Raw genomic sequence first — 24,609 nt, 5'->3', positions numbered from 1 at the left:
AGGGGGGCTCTAGAATGGGTAGCCCACTGCCTACCCCGTTTCCCCCACCCCCCATCAAGGACACATAGACAGAAAGGTGCCCAAAAAAGGCCAGCAATATCATGGAGGATCCCACCCACCCTGCTCATGGACTGTTTGTCCCACTCCCATTGGGAAAGAGGCAATGCACCAGGACCACTAGACTCAAAAACAGTTACTTCCCCAAACCATCAGGCTGATCACTGACTCCACTGATTGTCCCACCCCACCACCACTACATACACATCACCTTGTAAACATACAGTCAGTCTCTATATATAACACACACTTGTACATTGTTCACAGAATCGCTTTGATATTTATATTTATTGAGGGTATTTTGATTTTTGATTGTGTTCTTTATGCTTATTGTGTTTTTTATACTATATTGGATCCAGAGTAACAATCACATCATTCTTTTTTTACACTCTTTTACTGAAGAATGACAATACACAATCTTGAATCTTGAGCCTTGAAGAATGTGAAGGAGGCTGGCATTCTCACATCACTTAAGCAACCAGACAAGATTTGATTCACCAAGGCACAGAAGTCTACGGCCCAGAGATGGGTGTAATGGTGATGGGCCGAGGGACCAATCTGTACACTGTACAACTCTGATTATAAAATACCACTCCAAGTTCAATGTATCTTTTGCTTTGAAATTTCATTCTTATTTTGCAAAAATATTCATTGTGTATAATGCTTTTTTTTTTACATTTACCTATCCTGTAGAGTAAAACACATATCTGAATAACTATTATAAATATTATGCAAAGATTTTGTGCAAGTTCATCACATACATCCAGTTTCTGTCGGTAGTGCATGCATTATTCACAGCAAGCTCCCATCGGGTATCTCCGAGAGCTCAGCCAGTATACTGATAGAGAGCAGCTGGCTGTCTTCATTATTAGTGCCTGGATGTGAGACAGTTTGCCGTACACCCAGCCTTGTAAACATTGCCGCTTAGAGGTAGGAGCCACACCAGCCACCAGTGTGTTTCAAGAACCAGGAGTCAACAAGTGCTGACTGAAGAGAATTCTAATACTCAGTTCCCATTTTGCATTTGGCTTTCACATATTTAGGCAATACCTTGGAATTTAAAGAGAGGAAAACCATCACAGTTACAGTTAGAATGAACACAACCATTGGCAGCAACAGCAGAAAATATTTTAAAACAGTGTTATCAATTCGGCAGTGAATTTTAGTGAAATGGGAAATTTGGCCTGGGTCATCCAGTCTGATAGAGTTATTGCAAGTGATTTTGGATCTATCAAGAATAATTAGTGACTTGGTGTTGATCAAGGTGGCCCACCAGTTCAGCTGGCAACAGTCAAAAGTATTATTACTCAGGAGTACACTCTCAAGGCTGTGCAGAAGACTCTTCAGTACATCTTGCTGAAGAGTAGGCAAGTGGTTATTACGCAAGTCCAACCATTTCAGGGGAAGGCTTTTCAATGCAGGATGAAGATTTGTTAAACCATTTCCAGATATGTCCAAGTGACTTAAGTGCCCGAAAGCCACTCGTAGGCTGATATCTAACTGGTTGGAATTTAACCCATTGTTCCTGAGGAATAGGAATTTCAATGATTTGGACACATCTTGAAAAGAACTTGCCTGCAATCTGATCCCAGTGTTGGATGATAGATCTAGATGTGTTAATGGTGAGCCAACAAAGGCACTGTCTGGTACTGTGACGAGTGCACAACCGGCAAGATAGAGGCGTTTCAATGACTTAATATTTGCCAGCCCAACGCAATCCCCGTTTAAAGTCTTCTCATTCTTCAAAGGATAGGGACAAACAGAGATACTGTTGTGACTGAGGTCCAGTGTTGTAAGCTGTGGCATCTTAGTAAACAGATCAGGTAGCACTGATTCCAACTTGTTGAAACTGATGTTAAAGTAATTCAACTTCTCCAGCCTGTTAACACTGAAATTTAGACTTGATAATCGGTTTTGACTGAGATCCAGCAACTGAAGAAAGAAAAGAGGGTCATCCTCCGTTAGAGAGAATGTCTTCAAGCAGTTCTGGCTGAGCTGTAGAGAAGATAATGTTCTCATTCCCTGCAGGAATCCCTGGGGAAGATATCGAAATGAATTCCTGTTCATATCCAGAACCTCCAAGTCTGGCAAGCTTACAGAAACCATCTCATCCCAAAGATTCACAGTGGTAATGTTGGTTACATTTCCAACAATTTGGATGAATTGGACTTCAGTAGATGAGTCATTCATCAGATCATCATAAAAACTCATTTCGTTGTCTGCAAGCAACAGTGACTTAAGTTTATTGCATTTTGGTAAAAGTGGGAAAAACAGTAGTTTATTATGAGACAGATCTAATGTTTCTAACTGAAATTCAATCTCATTTTCTCTGGTTAAAAACAGTTCAATAGCATTGTGACTGACATTTAATGTTTTTACTTGAGACAAACTGAAATCCACAATGCAAGGAATATGATTATGAGCGAGGTTCAACTTGGTTAATCTTTGCAAACCTTCAAATGTCCCGCTTTCAATTTCATAGATATAATTGTATTCCAAGTTCAGTTCTCGAAGATGGACAAGACCTTCAAGGTTGCCAGGCTCCAACCTCATGATGACATTTCTGGCCAAGGATAAATATTCTAGAGTGGTCAAATTCTGCACGATATAACTTGTCATATCTTCATTTAGTCTGTTCTCAGATAAATCCAAACTTTTTAGAGCTGACAGAGTCCTTAGTGCCAAGTGAGTCTTTGAATAAGTTAGATCAATACGATTTTTCTTTAGATTTAAATCTTCCAGGTTCTTGTTGTAGCCGAAGGCACCAGGCTCAATAACCTCAATCTGATTTCCACTCAAGTTCAGCATGTGCAGGCGTTTGTACACAGAAAGTGATTCGTTACTAATTGCTCTGATGACATTTTCATTAAGAAAGAGTACTTCCGTTCTGATGGACAGATTCACCGGCACACGATCCAGGCTCTCTCCTTGGCAGAGTGCTACTGTTCCAACCTACAACACAAATGGTGAGTTAAAGCTCAGGTTACCACAGACAACCTACCATGGTACAAAGCAGAGAGAACCATTCTGTTCAACTCTCAGCAGACAGAGTCCAATCATATAATTCCCTTATTCCAGCCCCTTCTCCACAGCATTGTACGCTTTCATTTTAAAATGCAAGCTATGTGGTACAGTAGCCTGCTGGTTATGTGACTGGATTTAGCAGGTTAGGCCACACTTGGAGTGTTGTGCACAATTCTTGTTACCACACTACAGGTAGGACATGGTAGCAATGGTGAGTGTGCAAAACACGCTGCACACTGGAAAGTGGAAGTCTGAGGTGTGACTTGTAGAGGTTGATAAAATTGTAACTAGGACAGGGAGTCGAGATCTGGGGGCACAGGTTTAAGGTAAGAGCAGACCGGAGAGGTAGGGTTTTCATACAGAGGGTGATCTTTTTCTGGAATGAGATGCCAGAGTAGCTATTCAAGGCAGATAAAATTACAATGTTTAAAGGACATTTGGACAAGTAGGTGAATAGGAAAGAAGTAGAGGGAAACTGACCTTACTGTATGTGCCAAATGTTATTAGCATTATGGTGAGGTGAGGGCCCATTTTGTGCTGTACATTTCTATGATTCTAAAAACTAAAGACATAAACTTCTGACATCACAGCAGTTAGGACCTTAAATTCATGTGAATAAAACAACGTCAGGTAATGGCAATCATATAACCACTGGATTATTGTAAGCTGTGTCCACTAATATCTTTCAGAATGGGAAGGTGACAACTGGGAAGTGTGGTTGACTGTTAAATGAAATGACCAAATTGATGTCCCTGTCCAAGGCCTTTAAGGATGAGGGCTAACCGCTAGCCTTAGCAAATGAAAAACCTGTAAATAATCTCATGAAGTTCCTCGGGAGGAAACTCTAAACCCTATCAGGTCAAAGTCAATGAAAAGTTTATTATATTTCTAGATACCTTGAGACACCTTGAGATTAATTTTCTTGAAGGTAATTACAGGAAAATAAAGAAATATAACAGAATTTATGAGAAACTATACATAAATAAAGACTAACGAACAACTAAAATGTGAATGAAGACAAAATGCTATATATATATAGACCATGATTAATTTGAAACCTATTCATAATGGATCGATATCTAATATTGATGCTATGTTGTTGGGAATGATAAAATGTTCCTTTAGACAAAATTAAAAATCTCTGGGAACAAGACTTACAGATTTCAGTTTCTGAGGAAACTTGGAATGAAATTTTTAAATTGGTTAATACCTCATCGTTATGTGCCCGTCACTCCCTCCTACAATTTAAGGTGGTCCACAGGGCCTACATGACTAAAGATAAACTGTCTCATTTTTATTCGGATATATCTCCTTATTGTGACAGATGTAACAATGGAGAAACTTCACTAATTCATATGTTTTGAACATGCCCACCTCTTGAAAAATATTGGAAGGAAGTATTCCAAACTTTTTCTGTACTCTTTAAAGTAAATTTTAAACCTAACCCTTTGACTGCTTTATTCGGTATTGTTGGAGGAAAGGATATTATTTTGGAGTCACCTGATTTGCACATTTTGGCTTTTATTTCTCTTATAGCCAGGAGGGCGTTGTTGTTTAGGAGGAAGGATGTCACTCCGCCTACTCATACTCAATAGTTAAATGATGTTAAACGTTCAGGGATATTCAATATTCAGGAGGGATAGACATGAAGGAAGGGGAGGTGGGGTGGCGTTGCTGGTTAAAGAAGAGATTAACGCAATAGAAAGGAAGGACATAAGCCGGGAAGATGTGGAATCGATATGGGTAGAGCTGCGTAACACTAAGGGGCAGAAGACACTGGTGGGAGTTGTGTACAGGCCACCTAATAGTAGTAGTGAGGTCGGAGATGGTATTAAACAGGAAATTAGAAATGTGTGCAATAAAGGAACAGCAGTTATAATGGGTGACTTCAATCTACATGTAGATTGGGTGAACCAAATTGGTAAAGGTGCTGAGGAAGAGGATTTCTTGGAATGTATGCAGGATGGTTTTTTGAACCAACATGTCGAGGAACCAACTAGAGAGCAGGCTATTCTGGACTGGGTTTTGAGCAATGAGGAAGGGTTAATTAGCAATCTTGTCGTGAGAGGCCCCTTGGGTAAGAGTGACCATAATATGGTGGAATTCTTCATTAAGATGGAGAGTGACATAGTTAATTCAGAAACAAAGGTTCTGAACTTAAAGAGGAGTAACTTTGAAGGTATGAGACGTGAATTAGCTAAGATAGACTGGCAAATGACACTTAAAGGATTGACGGTGGATATGCAATGGCAAGCATTTAAAAGTTGCATGGATGAACTACAACAATTGTTCATCCCAGTTTGGCAAAAGAATAAATCAAGGAAGGTAGTGCACCCGTGGCTGACAAGAGAAATTAGGGATAGTATCAATTCCAAAGAAGAAGCATACAAATTAGCCAGAGAAAGTGGCTCACCTGAGGACTGGGAGAAATTCAGAGGTCAGTAGAGGAGGACAAAGGGCTTAATTAGGAAGGGGAAAAAAGATTATGAGAGGAAACTGGCTGGGAACTGTAAAAGCTTTTATAGATATGTAAAAAGGAAAAGACTGGTAAAGACAAATGTAGGTCCCCTACAGACAGAAACAGGTGAATTGATTATGGGGAGCAAGGACATGGCAGACCAATTGAATAATTACTTTGGATCTGTCTTCACTAAGGAGGACGTAAATAATCTTCCGGAAATAGTAGGGGACAGAGGGTCCAGTGAGACAGAGGAACTGAGGGAAATACATGTTAGTAGGGAAGTGGTGTTAGGTAAATTGAAGGGATTGAAGGCAGATAAATCCTCAGGGCCAGATGGTCTGCATCCTAGAGTGCTTAAGGAAGTAGCCCAAGAAATAGTGGATGCATTAGTGATAATTTTTCAAAACTCGTTAGATTCTGGACTAGTTCCTGAGGATTGGAGGGTGGCTAATGTAACCCCACTTTTTAAAAAAGGAGGGAGAGAGAAACCGGGGAATTATAGACCGGTTAGCCTAACGTCGGTGGTGGGGAAACTGCTGGAGTCAGTTATCAAAGATGTGACAACAGCACATTTGGAAAGAGGTGAAATCATCGGACAAAGTCAGCATGGATTTGTGAAAGGAAAATCATGTCTGACGAATCTCATAGAATTTTTTGAGGATGTAACTAGTAGAATGGATAGGGGAGAACCAGTGGATGTGGTATATTTGGATTTTCAAAAGGCTTTTGACAAGGTCCCACACAGGAGATTAGTGTGCAAACTTAAAGCACACGGTATTGGGGGTAAGGTATTGATGTGGATAGAGAATTGGTTAGCAGACAGGAAGCAAAGAGTGGGAATAAACGGGACCTTTTCAGAATGGCAGGCGGTGACTAGTGGGGTACCGCAAGGCTCAGTGCTGGGACTCCAGTTGTTTACAATATATATTAATGACTTGGATGAGGGAATTAAATGCAGCATCTCCAAGTTTGCGGATGACACGAAGCTGGGTGGCAGTGTTAGCTGTGAGGAGGATGCTAAGAGGATGCAGAGTGACTTGGATAGGTTGGGTGAGTGGGCAAATTCATGGCAGATGCAATTTAATGTGGATAAATGTGAAGTTATCCACTTTGGTGGCAAAAATAGGAAAACAGATTATTATCTGAATGGTGGCCGATTAGGAAAAGGGGAGGTGCAACGAGACCTGGGTGTCATTATACACCAGTCATTGAAAGTGGGCATGCAGGTACAGCAGGCGGTGAAAAAGGCGAATGGTATGCTGGCATTTATAGCGAGAGGATTCGAGTACAGGAGCAGGGAGGTACTACTGCAGTTGTACAAGGCCTTGGTGAGACCACACCTGGAGTATTGTGTGCAGTTTTGGTCCCCTAATCTGAGGAAAGACATCCTTGCCATAGAGGGAGTACAAAGAAGGTTCACCAGATTGATTCCTGGGATGGCAGGACTTTCATATGAAGAAAGACTGGATGAACTGGGCTTGTACTCGTTGGAATTTAGAAGATTGAGGGGGGATCTGATTGAAACGTATAAAATCCTAAAGTGATTGGACAGGCTAGATGCAGGAAGATTGTTCCCGATGTTGGGGAAGTCCAGAACAAGGGGTCACAGTTTGAGGATAAAGGGGAAGCCTTTTAGGACCGAGATTAGGAAAAACTTCTTCACACAGAGTGGTGAATCTGTGGAATTCTCTGCCACAGGAAACAGTTGAGGCCAGTTCATTGGCTATATTTAAGAGGGAGTTAGATATGGCCCTTGTGGCTAAAGGGATCAGGGGGTATGGAGGGAAGGCTGGGGCGGGGTTCTGAGTTGGATGATCAGCCATGATCATAATAAATGGCGGTGCAGGCTCGAAGGGCCGAATGGCCTACTCCTGCACCTATTTTCTATGTTTCTATGTTTCTATGTTATGTCATGCTTAAATTTAGAGAAGATACGTTGTTCAATTTTTGAATCAAGACAAGACTTTCTAACATTGTGGGGACCATTTTTGAATTATTTTCAAAATCTTCGATTCGTTATTAAGCACGGATGTTGGCTAATAATATGTTTTACTATATGATAAGGATTTTTTTCCTCTTTTCTTTCTTTACCAAACAGCTTTTTTTGGTAGTGGGATTAAATTTTTTTTGTATAATAAAATTATTATTTTTCAATATTACGATTCAATTTAATTTACATGAATATGGGGTTTTGAGACTATAAGTGTGATTCCAATATATTGTATTCGGTACTCTGTATTCTTCTTTTATGTAGAAGGGCCGAGATGGCCTGTTCCCGTGCTGTAATTGTTATATGGTAAGAAATCAATAAAAATATTGAAAGAGAACATGAGTTGTAAAATGTCTTTGAGAATGAGACTATAGGTTGAGTTATGGTGAATGAAGTTGGCCAGTTCAGGAGCCTGATGGTTGTGGGGTAATAACTGTTCCTGAACTTGATGGTATGGGAACTAAGGCTCCTCTACCTTCGGCCTGATGATAGTAGCAAGAAGGGAGCGTGACCGGGATAGTGGGTGACTTGATGATGGATACTGCTTTCTTGTGGCAGCGCTCCATGTAAAAGTCCTCAGCGGTGAGGAGGGCTTTGGACTGGGCTGTATCTACTACTTCCTGCAGACATTTCCATTCTGGCCATTACTGCTTCCATACCAGACTGTGACACTACCAACCAGGATACTTTCCACTGTGAATCTATACAAGTTTGTCAAAGTCTTTGGTGAAATGCCAAATCTATGCAAATTTCTAAGAAAACAAGTGCAGCCGTGTCTTCTTTGTGACTGTACTAACGTGCTGGTCCCTGGACATATGATAATAGGACATTGAACATAGGAACTTAAAGGCACTGACATATAAGACCATAAGCTGATAAGACATGGGAGAGTGAGACCATTTGGCCCATCGAATCTGCTCTGCCATTCCATTGTAGCTGATTTATCCCCCTCAACCCCATTTTCCTGTTTTTCTCACTGTAATAGAAACATAGAAAATAGGTGCAGGAGTAGGCCATTCGGCCCTTCGAGCCTGCACCACCAATCTTTGACATCCTTACTAATCAAGAACCTATCAACCTCTGTTTTAAATATACCCAGTGACTTGGCCTCCACATCCATCCGTGGCAATGAATTCCACAGAGTCAGCACCCTCTGGCTGAAGAATCTCCTATTCATCCCAGTTCTAAAGGGACGTCCCTCTACTCTGAGGATGTGCCTTCTGGTTCCAGAGTCCTGCTGTATGGCAAACATCGGCTCTACGTCCACTCTATGGAGGCATTTCAATATTTGATCAGTTTCAAAAGGATCCCCCATCATTCTTCTAAACTCGAGTGAGCGTGGGCCCCCATCAGTTCTTCCCCTCCGCCGTCAGATTTCTGAATCGTCCATCAACACTACCTCACAATTCTCCTTGTGCACTTTTTATTTACATTTGTAATTTATAGATTCTGATGTAGTCTCAGTGTGCTGCTGCCAGGAAACAATGAATTTCACACCATGTGTCAGTGACAATAAATTGGATTCTGATTCATTAGCTACCTTTGTCTATCTCACAGGCACCCTCTGTCCTCGCACCCCTTCACATGCTGTCACTGCGATGAACTGGCTTACTCCCTTTCCCATCCTTACCCACTTCCCTTTTGTAAAGTTACCACTGAATCTATATCCCTTAAAGTTTCAGCAGCAACTTTTAAATCATAATGACTCATTTGGTTAAATATAAACTTAGCTTCATCCAGATCCTAAAGCTGTTAACCTTGTAATATTTATGACACCTTATTGCAGTCTGACCAATATCAGAACTAGGGAATTGTACGGCACAGAAGCAGGCCCTTCAGCCCATCGAGTACTCACCTATACTCATCCCCATTTACTGGTACCTCATCTATAGCTTTCTACGCCTTAGCAACTCAAGTGATCTTCTGTAAACTTCATATCGGTGATGAGAGTACCTGCCTTCACCATCTACTGAGACAGTGTGTTCCAGGTTTCAGTCACTCTCTGGGTGAAAAATCCTTTCCTTGGATCAGTCAGTATATTTTCCCAGGATAGAAATGCCAAACTACTGGAGGTCATGCATTTAAGGTGAGAGGGGGAAAGCTTAAAGGAGATGTACAGAGCGAGGTTTTACAGAGAGAGAGTGGTAGATGCCAGGAATGTACTGTCTTGGTAGTGGTGGAAGCAAACACATTGGTGGTGTTTAATAGGCTTTAAGATAGATACCCGAATACACAGAAAATGGAAGGATATGGGCCAGGTGCAGATGGAAGAGATTTAGTTTACTTTGGCATTGTGTTCAGCACAGAGATCGTGGGCCATACAGCCTGTTCCAGAGCTGGCTGGCTATGTTCTATCATCCCTCTAAACCTCTTCCCCTTTACATTAAACCGATGTTGCCCAGTTCTTGAACCTCTGCGTTGATTTCAGGGTGAATCTCGACAACAGGGTAAAAGGGCAGTAGGTGCAAACTGCACTGTTCCCCTACATCCAACCCCCACCCCGCCAGCTGTAACCCGCAGCAACAGTAAGGGAGGCATCTAGGATCAGAGGTGGCCTACGTGGGCCTCAGGCTTGTTACCCACAGCTGCGTGTGTGACTAGTGTGGCACTGGCAATGGCCACTCTATATTTTGCAATTTCCTCTGAGCGTTCTGGTGTCACTTCAAAGCAAACACATAAACGGCAGCACGACATTTAAATGAAGGGAGTTGGTCCGTTCCTCGGTTGTGAGAGAGTTTACATTTGGGTAAAGGAAAGAAGGGCAGACTACTGTATTTAACCATCCCTTTCCCTTTAACAACAATACTGCATCCACAGAGAAGAAATGCTTTCCATTTTTACAATTCTCCACCATTAAAATAGAAGAGCATTAAAATATGTTTTCAAGCACACCACATTCAGGCAACATTTCTTCTGACAGCAGATTTGAGACTAGAGGGATCCAAGCGCATGGGTCTTGATGTTATCTGCTCATTTGGTTATCTGCTCGTTTTGGATAGCAAGAGCACAAGCAGGCTTTAGAAGGAGTCAGATAAATCCTGAGAAGAGAAAAATTGGAGTTGGTCACATGTACCAACATAGAGTGAAAAGCTTCGTTCTGTAAGCCAGATCATTTCAAACATGAAATTGTAAAATGGAAAGCAGAATGCAAAACATTACAGTCATAGAGAAGGTGCAGAAAAACATGCTAGCAAGGTCCCACAGCCATGGCAAGGTAGATTGAGAGATCAAGAGTTCATATTTATTGTGAAAGAGGTTCCTTCGGGAGCCTGATAAACTGCCTGGTGGTATCTCCTGCCAGCTGGCCAAGTGGGGCTCAGACTAGACCACTCAGTAATATTGTGAAGAAAAGCTTTCTTGTTATTTTGTATTATTATGGAAGTGATTGCACTGGTTGAAATATGACATTGAGTCATTGCTGATGAGTCATACAGTACAGAAACAGGTCCTTTGGATCACCAGTTCCATGCTAACCCATTTACACTAACCTTACACCAGTCCCAATTTATTCTCCCCACCAACTTCCCCCAGTGATTGTGATCAAAACTTTTGTTCCAACAAAACAGCTTGTGCACTTGCATCAAGCCACACAAAGTTATTTGATCTGAGTGAAGGAGAAATGACAGAGCCATTGGGTCTGTGGTCAAAACTGAGCAGAGAGATGGAGCTGGTGACTACATCAATAATGACTGCTTTAATGTACGGTTCAAAGTTGATAATTATCAACACACCCCTCTCTCCAAAATCTCCGTTTTAAATACACGTAAACTTAAAGGAGTGAGTATCCCAGCATTGCCATGCAGTGCTGAGGGCAGGAAGGTTTAGTGCTAGAAACGAGACTCAATCCAGGAATATCTAAAGCAAGGAGTCAATCCCAGAATCTAAGAGTCAATGCCAGGAACAAAAACCATCAATCCAGAGAACTATAAATAGCCCTAAAATAGGGCTTAATGATTTTGCTAAGTACATGGATGGGAGGGAATGAGCACTACGGTCCTGGTGTGTGTCGATGGGAATAGGCAAAATAACAGTTCAGTACAGACAAGACGGGCCCCTCTCTGTGCTGTACTGTTCTGTGACTTTAATCTCAGATCATCGTTTCGAGAGGAATTTTAGCAATTGGAACTAATGTTGGTCAGTGGATCAATCCCAGGAATTCGAACCAATCCTGAGATGCCAAGGCTAAGGAGTAAGTCCCTGGAAATGGAACGAATCTTGGACAGGTGCAAGGGCGAAATTAAAAGGCACATAAAGGGCAATTTTCAGAAGTGAAATTCATCCCAGATTGCGGATTCATTTCTGATTCCTGGAACTAATCCCAGAAAGAGGAATCAAACCTGGAACACTGAACCAATCTTAGAAATTGGAGTCAGTGCATTCAAATACAGGGCAGTAGATTCAACTCTGGATCACAAGATTAATCTTGAGAAACTGAATCCATGTTACAAATAAATATTTGTCATTTCTGGACGTGAAAGAAATCCTAGAGTGCTGAATTATTCCTGGGAAGCAGAATCCATCCTGGGACATCTTGTCATCGAGAACCAGAAGTGGATAATATCCAGGGGAATATAGAAGACAGAAGCCAGAACAGCACAGCACAGTACAGACACTTCAGCCCACAATGTTGTGCCAACCTTTTAACCCACTTTAAGATCAATCTAACCCTTCCATCCTGCATAGCCCTCCATTTTCCTTTCATCCTTGTGCCTAACTGAGAATCTGTTAAATGCCTTAATATATCTGCCTCTACCTGGCATGAAAGGGAGGAACTTTGAGGAAAATCGGAGGGGTCAGATTTTTTTGTTACACAGAGAGAGGATGAAATCTGGAATGTGCTGTCAGAGGAGGTGGAATAATCAGATACACTCACTACTTTTAAGGATATTGGAACTAATCCTGAATGGAATCAAACCTAGGAAATAAAAAAAACAACTGGGAAGTAGAAATAATTCTGAGAGCAGGAACTAATGCAGGGTTGCACATCACAGTCTGGTTATGGTATCAGTGGCAGGGGAGGGGATGGATTCAGTCACAACTCTGAAATTAATCTTGGATTCAGGAATAAATCCTTATTAAGAATTAATCTTGACAGATGGTGTCAATGAATGAATAATAGAGTAAATTCTGGTCAAAATAATTCATTCCAGGTCGTTGAATCAACGACAGATGGTAGAAGCAATCCTACAATTGGAGTCAATCCACAGTGGAGTCTGTGCAGGGTTGGAGAACTTATACCAGGAAATGTAAATGTTCCAGTGGATGGAATCAGTCCAAGGAAGTAATTCCTGCTAAAAAGATAGAATTGTTCCCATAAAGTGGTATAAAACTTGGGAAGTGGAATAAATCCTGGGAAGGGAAACAGACCACAGGATCTAGAAGCTATGCTTGGAAACTCTCAGTAATGCAATAAATCTCAGGCCATTGAATTGTTTTTAGTGTGTAAATTCAATAACAGGTGATGGAATTATTCCAGAAGGGTAGAATTAATTTGTGAAACCACAACGAATGCTGAATTGTAGAATCAATCCCAGGAAAGTAATTCAATCTATTATGGAATACTCCTCCAAATCCGGCAATAATTCAGGGAGCTGTAAATATAAAATATGTTTTCTAGGAATAGGATCAATTCTGAAGTGTGGTGTCAGTCCTGGATCATGCAACTGACCCAGGCAATGATCCTGTGTTGTAATTGGTTTTCAACTTGACACTTTAATGGCTTAATATAGATCAACTGGAAAGCTAAACCAATCATGAAAAAAAACAGATTCATTTCTAGGTCACAAAAAAGAGAAAATCTGCAGATGCTGGAAATCTGAGCAACATACACACAGTGCTGGAGGAACTCAGCAGGCCAGGCAGCGTCTGTTGGAACATTGACTGTACTTTTTTTCCAGAGATGCTGCCTGGCCTGATGAGTTCCTCCAGCATTTTGTATGTGTTGCTTCACTTCTAGGTACTGCAATCAGTCCCAGGGACTGGAATTATACCTACAGCGGGGATTCGACCCCAGGGACCGGAATTATACCTACAGCGGGGATTCGACCCCAGGGACCGGAATTATACCTACAGCGGGGATTCGACCCCAGGGACCGGAATTATACCTACAGCGGGGAATCGACCCCAGGGACCGGAATTATACCTACAGCGGGGATTCGACCCCAGGGACCGGAATTATACCTACAGCGGGGATTCGACCCCAGGGACTGGAATTATACCTACAGCGGGGAATCGACCCCAGGGACCGGAATTATACCTACAGCGGGGATTCGACCCCAGGGACCGGAATTATACCTACAGCGGGGAATCGACCCCAGGGACCGGAATTATACCTACAGCGGGGATTCGACCCCAGGGACCGGAATTATACCTACAGCGGGGATTCGACCCCAGGGACCGGAATTATACGTACAGCGGGGATTCGACTCCAGGGACCAGAATGATACCTACAGCGGGGATTCGACCCCAGGGACCGGAATTATACCTACAGCGGGGAATCGACCCCAGGGACCGGAATTATACCTACAGCGGGGATTCGACCCCAGGGACCGGAATTATACGTACAGCGGGGATTCGACTCCAGGGACCGGAATTATACCTACAGCGGGGATTCGACCCCAGGGACCGGAATTATACCTACAGCGGGGATTCGACCCCAGGGACCGGAATTATACGTACAGCGGGGATTCGACCCCAGGGACCGGAATTATACGTACAGCGGGGATTCGACCCCAGGGACCGGAATTATACGTACAGCGGGGATTCGACTCCAGGGACCGGAATTATACCTACAGCGGGGATTCGACCCCAGGGACCGGAATTATACCTACAGCGGGGATTCGACCCCAGGGACCGGAATTATACGTACAGCGGGGATTCGACCCCAGGGACCGGAATTATACGTACAGCGAGGATTCGACCCCAGGGACCGGAATTATACCTACAGCGGGGATTCGACCCCAGGGACCGGAATTATACGTACAGCGGGGATTCGACTCCAGGGACCAGAATGATACCTACAGCGGGGATTCGACCCCAGGGACCGGAATTATACCTACAGCGGGGATTCGACCCCAGGGACCGGAATTATACCTACAGCGAGGATTCGACCCCAGGGACCGGAATTATACCTACAGCAGGGATTCGACCCCAGGGACCGGAATTATACGTACAGCGGGGATTCGACTCCAGGGACCAGAATGATACCTACAGCAGGGATTCGATCCTACTCCTTGAATTATTTTTGAAAAGTGAAGTCAATCCTGGGCTACAGAATTAATCCTAGAATCAAGAATCAATTCCTGGATTTTTAGCTTTGGATGGACTTGGATTCTGGATCATTGGGAATCTTGGGAAAATAAAGTAATCCTGAAATGTAGAATCAATCCTGTGATGAAGAACAAATTCCTGGAAATGGAATAAATCCTGCTGGATAGAATTAGTCTTTAAACATGGATTTAGCCCTGGGAAATGGATCATTCCTGGGTACTGATATCAATTGCGAACAATCCTGAAAAATGGACTTTAGCCTTGAATGTGGAATCATTTCTAGGAATTGGAGGCAATCTTTAGAATGAAACTAATCCTGTGAAGAATAATAAATTCTAGGAACAAGAGTCAATTTCAGGAAGTGCTGATAACCTTGGGAAATTAGGGTATACTGATAATTTGCCCAGGGCTGTTGTGCTCTCTCTCCAGGTTATCCACTAGCTTGCTGATGGATCCTGACAAACAAGATGAGTCCCAGACCCCATCACTAACCAGCAAAAATACTGAGACAGTGACCAATGTCTGCGTAAGTGTGGTGGTCAGCTCCCAGACTGCATGTACAAGTGGTGCCCTGTTGTAAGCTGTCCACGAGGTACCCTGTTGTAATGTGTCCTAACAGAGAGCAATTTTATTTACACAACTACATCTTGTAATCTCAAAACTGATGACTGTGTGTAAGTTTCAATACATTCGCTAGATGTGGTTTGTGAGCCACGTAAATGTTTTAATGATTTTCCTGCAGGTTAAGGTTCTTGGAGTACTGTCGGGCATGTTCATGTTTACCTGGGGTGTATTTTGAGTAAAGGAGTCGTCCTGAGAGACATCGTTTTTTTTTATTATTTACAGGAAGTCCCATGTTCATATCACGCCACAGATGATGAGGACTTAGTATATTTATAGACCATTTTGAGGTAACGAACAAGTTCAGTTTTTAAAGGCATCCATATATTGATTTTATCTGTGTTGGAAAGTACATAAAATCCCTCGACCCGGTAACCGTACCTCCGCAGTATTGTAATGGTAGAAATCAGGATGTCCAATGTTCAGTGACTGGTTTGGAAGCGCTTGAACTACCAGTGTTGTTACAATGTTTAGGAGAGTATCACTGCACAAGTATCAATAGAAGTGATTACTTCTCAGTTTCTGAAGCAACTCTCTTAGCTGGCCTCCTGTGCTGAAACTGACAGTCTACGTTCAGAGCCAACGGTATCTATTGCTGTGGGTTACATGGAAACAGGGACTTCTCAAGACTGGTGCTCATTTGTATTTAACAATAGTTATGGAATCTGGGGTGGGGTGTCCGTAAATTGGACATTCATTACCCAGGGAAGGGCTGTACCCCAATAATGGGCAGATTAAGGTGCACTGAAAAGCTGAACATGACAGCTCCTTTCAGAAAGTCCCATTTATTCCAAATTGCTTTGCCAAGAGCTTGAATTTAAAGTCAGATAACAAGAATAAAATAAGGAGATGGCCCACTGTTACAAGCAAGGTCAAACAGTGACCAGTTTCTCACTCTAAGTTTCACAGCACTGAGGATGCAGTAGAAGTTTATTTTAAAGAAAACCACAGGGAGGTTGGAGGATGATTGGGTGTGTCAAAACAGGATGTTCTGTGGGTTTTAGTGAAGCAGTCATCAAGAGCAAATGTAGGCTATCAATAGGCAGGCACAGCACACAGCACAGCACAGCACAGCACTGCACAGCACAGCACAGTACACAGTACAGCACAGCACAGTACACAGTACAGCACAGCACAGCACACAGCACAGTACACAGCACACAGTACAGTACAGCACAGCACAGCACAGCACACAGCACAGTACAGCACAGCACACAGCACAGTACACAGCACACAGTACAGTACAGCACAGTACAGCACAGCACACAGCACACAGCACAGTACACAGCACACAGTACAGTACAGCACAGCACAGCACAGTACACAGTGCACAGTACAGTACAGCACAGCACACACAGCACACTGCACTCCGAGCATTTAACAGCTTTTACACAAGAGCTGACAGGTTTTTATCACCTCTCTCAAGCACTGGTTTCACATGTTTTTATATATAGTTCAATGCTCTGTCACTTCCACAGCAAAGTGCATATTTAATTTCAGTAAAAGTAGGGGACACCGAAGAGAAGTAACATGCTCAAAAAGTGAAAAATCTGCAGATACTGGAAATCAGAACTAAAAATGTAAAATACTAGAAAAAACCAGGGCAGGAGGCAATTGCAGTGTGAGGGAAAGAATGAGCATTGCAACTTTGATCCTGTCAGGATCAGAGAAGCTAACTCTGTTTCCGTCTCTAGCAGTTTTTGCTTTGCTTCAGATTTGCGGTATCTGCGGGGATTTTTTTTTTGCTTTCTGATGATCACTATAGTTATTTCTCCCTGGACTGGTAGTGGCCAACTTGCCTGTCTAGGTATGGAGAGAGTTAGTTTTCTTAACTGCATGTGTCTACTAGGCTTAGCACTTCCCTCAGGAGCACCCAAGTAGTAATGCATGAAAATGTGAAGGCAACATTCCACATGTGGAGATGACAAAAAAAGGATGCAGGCAAAAGACGAGCAACTATAGGCCAGTTAGCTTAACACCTGTAGTCGAGAAAATGCTTGAAGCTGTCATTAAGGAAGAAATAGCGAGACATTTAGAAAGGAGTGATTCCATTAGACAGACCCAGCATGGGTTCAGAAAGGGCAGGTCCTGTTTGACAAACTTACTGGAGTTCTTTGAGGACATAATGAGTGCACTGGATAGAGGGGAACAGGTGGATGTCATATTCTTGGATTTCCAGAAGGCGTTTGATAAGGTGCCGCACAAGAGACTTATAAATAAGATACAGATGCATGGAGTCAGAGGAAGTGTATTGGCATGGACAGTGGATTGGTTAACCAATAGAAGGCAGAGAGTTAGTACACATGGGTGTTGCTCCAGTTGGCAGTCTGTGGTGAGTGGGGTGCCGCAGGGGTTGGTGCTGGGCCCACAGCTGTTTACCATTTACATTGATGATTTGGAAGAGGGGACTGAGCGTAGTGTAGCAAAATTTGCTGATGACACTAAACTGAGTGGAAAAGCAAATTGTACAGAGGATGTGGAGAGTCTGCAGAGGGATATAGGTAGGTTAAGTGAGTAGGCCAAGGTCTGGCAGATGGAATACAATGTTGGTAAATGTGACGTCATCCACTATGGAAGGAATAATAGAAGAGCAGATTATTATTTAAATGGTGAAAGACTGCAGCATGCTGTTGTGCAGAGGGACCTGGGAGTGCTTGCGTATGAATCGCAGTAAGTTGGCTTCCAGGTACAACAGGTTATTAAGAAGACAAATGGAATGTTGGCCTTCATTGCTAGAGGGATTGAATTCAAGAGCAGGGAGGTCATGCTGAAACTATACAGGGTACTGGTGAGGTTGCACCTGGAGAACTTTGTGCATTTCTGGTCTCCATACTTGAGGAAGGATATATTGGCTTTGGAGACGGTGCAGAGGACATTCACCAGGTTGATTCCAGGGATGAAGGGGTTAACTTACGAGGAGAGATTGAGTCGCCTGGGACTATACTCTCTGGAATTCAGGAGAATGAGAGGGGATCTTATACAAACATACAAAATTTTGAAAGGGATAGATAAGATAGAAGTAGGAAAGCTGTTTCAATCGGTAGGTGAGAACAGAACTAGGGGACATTGCCTCAACATTCAGGGGAGAAGATTTAGGACAGAGATGAGGAGAAACTCTTTTTCCCAGAGTGGTGAATCTGTGGAATTCTCTGCCCAGGAAAGCAGTTGAGGCTTCTTCACAAAATATATTTAAGATACAGTTAGATAGATTTTTACATAGTAAGGGAATTAAGGGTTATGGGAAAAAGGCAGGTAGATGGAGCTGAGTTTACAGACAGATCAGCCATGATCTTATTGAATGGCGGGGCAGGCTCGATGGGCCGGATGGCCTACTCCTGCTCCTATTTCTTATGTTCTTATGATCTAAGATGGCCTAACAGAAGTGGAGAACTTTTGGTAATGTAATCACTGTTACATACACCTCAACTGTGGAAGGTATTAGCTGACTCAGTCACAAACCCAAATGAATTTCACATACTCAGTTTCCAGGAGAGACTAGCAGACAGCATCTGGAGTTAGATGTTGACTGATTTTCCCTCCTCTCGAGCTCCAGTGATATTGACACCCATTAAGTGGCTCACTGAACCCAGCAGGAAATAAGAGACAAATCCGATACCTATGTTGGGATTGGGCCATATACATCTAATCTCAATGCAGGGATGCCGAAGGTGCAACAACACAGGGTTAATCCAAAGATACTGCTTCTGAACGCCCAATAACAAAGATAGGGATTCCACATACCATTTTGCAACTCTCCAAACTGGCTTCTGTGTGGCTTCTTCTGTCGAGCAGCATCAGTGCTGAGAGAATGAAGGAAAGGGACAGGCCTGTACAGTCTATTTTCATGATTACACCTAGAATGAGACAAGAAGTTGTACCGTTACTTACAGTCCTTGCTGAATGAGCACCTGTTCTATTGCAGTATCAATGATAGGGACCGGGTTCAGTGTGATATTGCCATTGGGACATTGTAGAGGGAGCACAGGGAACAGCTTTACTCTCCGATGGACATTACTGAAAGAGAACCACTTGGCAGTGAGGAACAGCACTGAGGGAGAACCACACCTTCAGAGGAACACTCCTGAGGGAGACTCAGACTGTGCTGAAGGAGTGCCGTACGTCAAATGAGATGAGATGTTAATCCATAGATTTTCTGCCTTTGCAGATGGTGATAATTCCATGACATTATCTGAAGTGCAGCAAATGGGCTCTCTTTGCGATCTCCCTTCACTGGAACAGGTAATCTGGTCTTTATCTTATTGTAGTTTATGAGATTTGGTTTTGTGTTCCTGCACTGACTCAATTTAAAATGTAAATTATTAATTATCAAATACTGGGAGGTCCCAACTTTACAGAAAGGCTCTTTAAGCCACATCAGGTTTTAGATGAAGTGAACGCGCAATTTTAAACTGAAGAAGTTAAATAAACCTGTCAGTTGTAAGTCATTGATGCAACCATAATTGATATATTATACACAGTCCCAAAGCTCAGAGTGCATAACTCAGACAGTGAAGACACAAGATATTGCAGATGCTGGAATCTGGAGAGAGAAAAAAAAACAAATTGATGGAGGACAAACAAGAGAAAATCTGCAGATGCTAGAAATCCAAGCGACACACACACAAAATGCTGGAGGAACTCAGCAGGCCAGGCAGCATCTATGGAAAAGAGTACAGTCGATGTCTCGCACCTTCAACCTGCTGAAAGGTGTGGGCCCTAAACGTCGACTGTACTGTTTTCCACAGGTGCTGTTCCTCCAGCATCTTGTGTGCATTAAATTGATGCAGGAGGAGTTCAGTGGGCTAAGTAACCCACCGTCTCTTTGCCACCACAGATAGTACCAGAGGCACTGAGTTCTTCCAGCAGTTCAATGTTCGCACTTCAGAGCTGAAGCGGTCTGCTCCAGTACTTGGCGAGTGACATGTACAGGATGCAGCTACCTGGTAACAACCACCTCCAACAGCATTACCATGACTGAGCCCTCCCCCACTATCAGCACCCAGGGGTGGTGGGTGGTCAACACTGAGAAGAAACTTATCAGAACCAGACACTTGAATCCTGTAACCGCAAGAGCTGATTATCCTGTGATCAGTGTCAGACACCCAAAGCTTTTCCACCACCTACAAAACACGTCAAGAGCATAACAGAATTCTCAGCACTGGCCTAACGCAACTTAACAGCCTTCAGAACAAAGCAACCCATGACTGGTACCCCAGCTTTCCACTGATGCATCATTGTTCTTAGCAGCAATAGGTCAAGGCTTTCGTGACAGTACTCGCCAAACCCATCAGCTCTCCTGCCTAATGTACAAAGGCAGACCATACATAGAAGCAACACCACCTCCAAACTTCCTTGAATCTCACTGACCTTTCTGACTCGTAAACAAGTCAATGTCCCAGCATTTTCTCAGGGTTAGAGCCCAGCAGTTTCCAACCCCCAGCTTTGTGGGACTAGGTTCTCTCAAAGTGTCTGAGGTTCAAGGTGGAGACTAGCCACCGCCTTTCCAAGGGCAGCTGGGGTGGGTACTACACACTCTTCCTATGGCGTCCTTCCTCGTTCGTAAGGACACTGTGAATGCAGTCACCAACAACAGGACGACAGAAGGAATGGAGGGACCAGATCAGAAGCACCAATCGAACCAACAAAATATTTTATCACTGAAAAACGTCAGGTGATAATTGTCTTTTGGGATTCTAAATAATATCAGATATTGCACACTCAGAAACAGGGGGCAGTGCTTCAAGCGGGATGAATTCAACGTTAATGACGGGAACAATATTAGTGAGATGGTCTGGCTCTTTGGAAAGTCAAAAAGAGCAATTAATATTTTAGGGTGCAACTTGACACATATCATTGAATCCAGCCTGGTTTTGATCTAAGATTCCCAAAAGTTTCACCACTGGAGATATCTTCAGGTTACTTGGCTATACTTTATGCTAACTGATGATCGACACTATTGACTACATGATGTGCCATTATCTCTATATCCCTACACTGTTGGCCCATCATCGCAATAGCTTGTGGCCATCTGAGCTGGATGGCACCAACACCTGAATGCTACCCCCCCATCTGAATTTTACCACACCATAACACTGACTGCACCACTGATATCACAATACAAAGACCTGTCAGCACGCCAACATCAGCCCGCCATGAGGGAGGCTGACAATGTATGTGACTGCACAGAAATTATGCTGAGCCATTAGAAAATGAACATCATTTCATTCAAATTGATTGAACTTGGCAAGGTGCTAGGAAAGGACTGTGCATTCCTGCAGAGAGTGTGAGCTGGATCCTCTCTGCCCTAGGATGGGATTGACCCTGGAAGGTTGATTTCTGTCAGTCTTGTATACAGGAGGGAGGTGAGAACATTAACCAGCTGATGGCTGCCACCTTTTGCTCCTCACCTCTCCCTGTTTTGTGCAGTTACGAGCAGGAGCTATTGTCAGTCAGACCTGACTAGTGTGAAGGGCCTCTGCAACCTGCCTAATGTTGAGGGTCCAAGGGTAGGGGGCTGCTGAGGTGGGCTGGGTGGTGGGGTGGGGTGACAAGCGTGGGAAAGAACTACAGTCCTAGCAACATTCTATAAGTAAGTGAGCCATTCAGAGTCCTATCCCAAGAGGTCTGCTAAGGCCTCTCCTGCCTTCCCCTTCATGTCAACCTAATTCCACTATCCTGCGTTAACCAATATCCAAGTTCAGATCCAAATATCAGCCTTCCTGCCCTCTCAGGAAGCAAGAACCCAAAGATTCTGTGTGGAATTTAGATTTATTCAGTACAGAAACATCCATGTGAATCCACCAACGTTTCCGCTCATTCCCCCTTCACTTTCACCATTACCCCCTTCTGTTCTGCTGCCTCCTGCGCACACTGGGCGGTTTGCAATAGATCAATACATAGAAGATGCAAACTGAACCCCAGACTCTGAGGCAGTGACAACACAGCCCTCATCTCCAGCTTCAGTGGCTGACCCCTCACTCTGACACTGGTCAGCATTCCCGCTGGATCCCAACAGTTCTGTGCAAACGCCCCTCAAGGTCACCCAGCACCCTCAGCGGGAAGCGTTCCTCAACATTTTAGATAGGGTGTTCCAATAAACAGCGTGCTTACACCATCCACTTTGCAGCCTTACTCTGCCAGAGTGCCTCCTCTTGCCCCTGACTGTTGCTGGGTTAATCCCCTCCTCCCCACCAGACTAGTAACCCCCCCCCCCCGCCCCGCTATTGAGACGTTAAACCAAGACTACTTGTCACTATGGAAGGTGAAGGCGCGCCAAGTACTGTATCAAACAGGGCAGAGGTCCCGGGTCAAACCCACCTCCCTCAGCCGGGTCTCGCCAAAAAAGAGTCACTTGTCTCATTGTTAATACAACCTTGCACCTGATCCCGGGCTTCGGCCCGAAACGGTGTAAATTCTTGACACTCCCGGACCCGCTGAGCTCCTGAAAGCGGATAGATTGTTGCTCCAGATTCCAGGATCTCCAGTTCCCGTGTTCTCAGATGGCCTACAAAGCCGTAAACTCGGGAAGTGTCTGGAGTGTCCCTTCTGTGAACGCTGTCAATAAAACGTACCTTTGGGGTGTACGGGGAGAGTGCACAGTCGCTGCTGTCCATTAACTTTAAGGTCCCAGCTGTGATTGCGCGGTTCCTTTAAGGCAGCCCGGCGTGTACTGTCAGCACTGCTGCTGCGCCGGTGGTAGTGGAGACTTACCGAGCGGAGCGGCGAAGCTGCGGGGAGTGCGGTGTGGCTGCGGGTATCCGCGCACGTCTACTGCAGCCCTCAGTGCTGCCTGACGGGATTCGCAGCCCATCTGCTCCGCAACTACAGCTCCGGAAGGTGCAGACGGAAACCGGGTCACATGTACCAAGACACACATACAGAGAGAGAGAGAGAGCAGCACTGGCGGACTGACATTCAGCGCTAGATTCCGTCATCGGACCCTCGTAGGCAGAGTCCGCTCACTGGATCCCAGTGCACACCACTGGATCCCATTCACCAGATCCCATCGGGGATCCCTACGGCCAGATGTCCATCACAGCTATCCATTCACAACAATGGATCACAGTGAGTAGGGAGGGATTCCCTTCGCCAGATTTGTGACGGGATGTGGTATGTGTGGGGGGGGGGGCACAGTGGTAGAGCTCCCTCTTCACACCTCCACTGACCCGGCTTCAATCCCGATCGCAGGGCTGTCTCTGTGGAGTTTGCAGGTTCTCCATGTGACTGAGGGTTTCTCCCCCATCCGAAAGAGGTGCAGGGAACACACATCAAAGTTGCTGGTGAACGCAGCAGGCCAGGCAGCATCTATAGGAAGAGATACAGTCGACGTTTCAGGCCGAGACCCTTCGTCAGGACTAACTGAAGGAAGAGTTAGTAAGAGATTTGAAAGTGGGAGGGGGAGGGGAGATCCAAAATGATAGCAGAAGACAGGAGGGGGAGGGATGGAGCCAAGAGCTGGACAGGTGATAGGCAAAAGGGATATGAGAGGATCATGGGACAGGAGGCCCAGGGAGAAAGAAAAGGGGGAGGGGGGAAAAACCCAGGGGTATAGTGAGAGGGACAGAAGGAGAAAGAGAAAAAGAATGTGTGTATATAAATAACGGATGGGTACAAGGGGGAGGTGGGGTATTAGCGGAAGTTTGAGAAAGAGGTGCAGATTGGCAGGTTAATTTGCCTCTGTAGATTACCCCTCCTGTGCAGATGGGTTGTGGGATCTGAGTAAGCTGATGGGAATGAGGAATGGAGTAGGATTAGTGTAAACTTGGTGTAAATGGGTGCTGAATGATCATCAGGAACTCTGGGGCTGACTGGCCTGATTCCCTCTGCTCTTTATGAGATCCAGTCACCGAATTCAAGTGATCAGGTGCCCATTAGATCCCACGAACAGATTGCTGTCTGATTTGCATAAATCATAGCAGAAAACTCAAAGAAAGTCCCCTGCCTAAATAAGGTCAGAAAGTTTGTGAACCCTGTAGAATTCTCGCTATTTCTGCATAAATATGACCTAAAATGTGATCAGATCTTTACATAAGTCCTAAAACTGGATAAAGAGAAGCCAATTAAATAAATAATACAAAACATTATACTTGTTCATTTATTTATTGAGAAAAATGATCCAATCTTACATGTATTTGTTGAAAAAGTATGTGAACCTCTGGGGTAATGCCTTGTACAAAAGCGATTTGGA

General features: G+C 43.9%; 1 protein-coding gene across 2 annotated transcripts; it reads right to left on the bottom strand.

Annotated features, from left to right (window-relative positions):
• Positions 1 to 332: 332 nt before the first annotated feature.
• LOC134344877 (transforming growth factor beta activator LRRC33-like) lies at positions 333 to 23,232 on the bottom strand. 2 transcript variants are annotated; one of them, XM_063044999.1, is made up of 3 exons: positions 22,994 to 23,232; positions 19,164 to 19,276; positions 333 to 3,009 (listed from the first exon to the last, which is right to left on the bottom strand). In XM_063044999.1, the coding sequence occupies exons 2-3, from the start codon at positions 19,266 to 19,268 to the stop codon at positions 1,057 to 1,059; spliced, it is 2,058 nt and encodes a 685-aa protein (XP_062901069.1). In that variant the 5' UTR covers positions 19,269 to 19,276; positions 22,994 to 23,232; the 3' UTR covers positions 333 to 1,056. The 2 variants fall into 2 exon arrangements, with proteins under 2 accessions (XP_062901069.1, XP_062901070.1); XM_063045000.1 differs by having other exon boundaries at positions 23,133 to 23,219.
• Between the last annotated feature and the right edge of the window lie 1,377 nt (positions 23,233 to 24,609).

The sequence above is a fragment of the Mobula hypostoma genome, chromosome 4 (assembly GCF_963921235.1).
Source record: "Mobula hypostoma chromosome 4, sMobHyp1.1, whole genome shotgun sequence".
Lineage (NCBI taxonomy): Eukaryota > Metazoa > Chordata > Chondrichthyes > Myliobatiformes > Myliobatidae > Mobula > Mobula hypostoma.
Note: the sequence above shows the minus strand (reverse complement) of the source record. Positions and strands in the feature narration are given on the sequence as shown.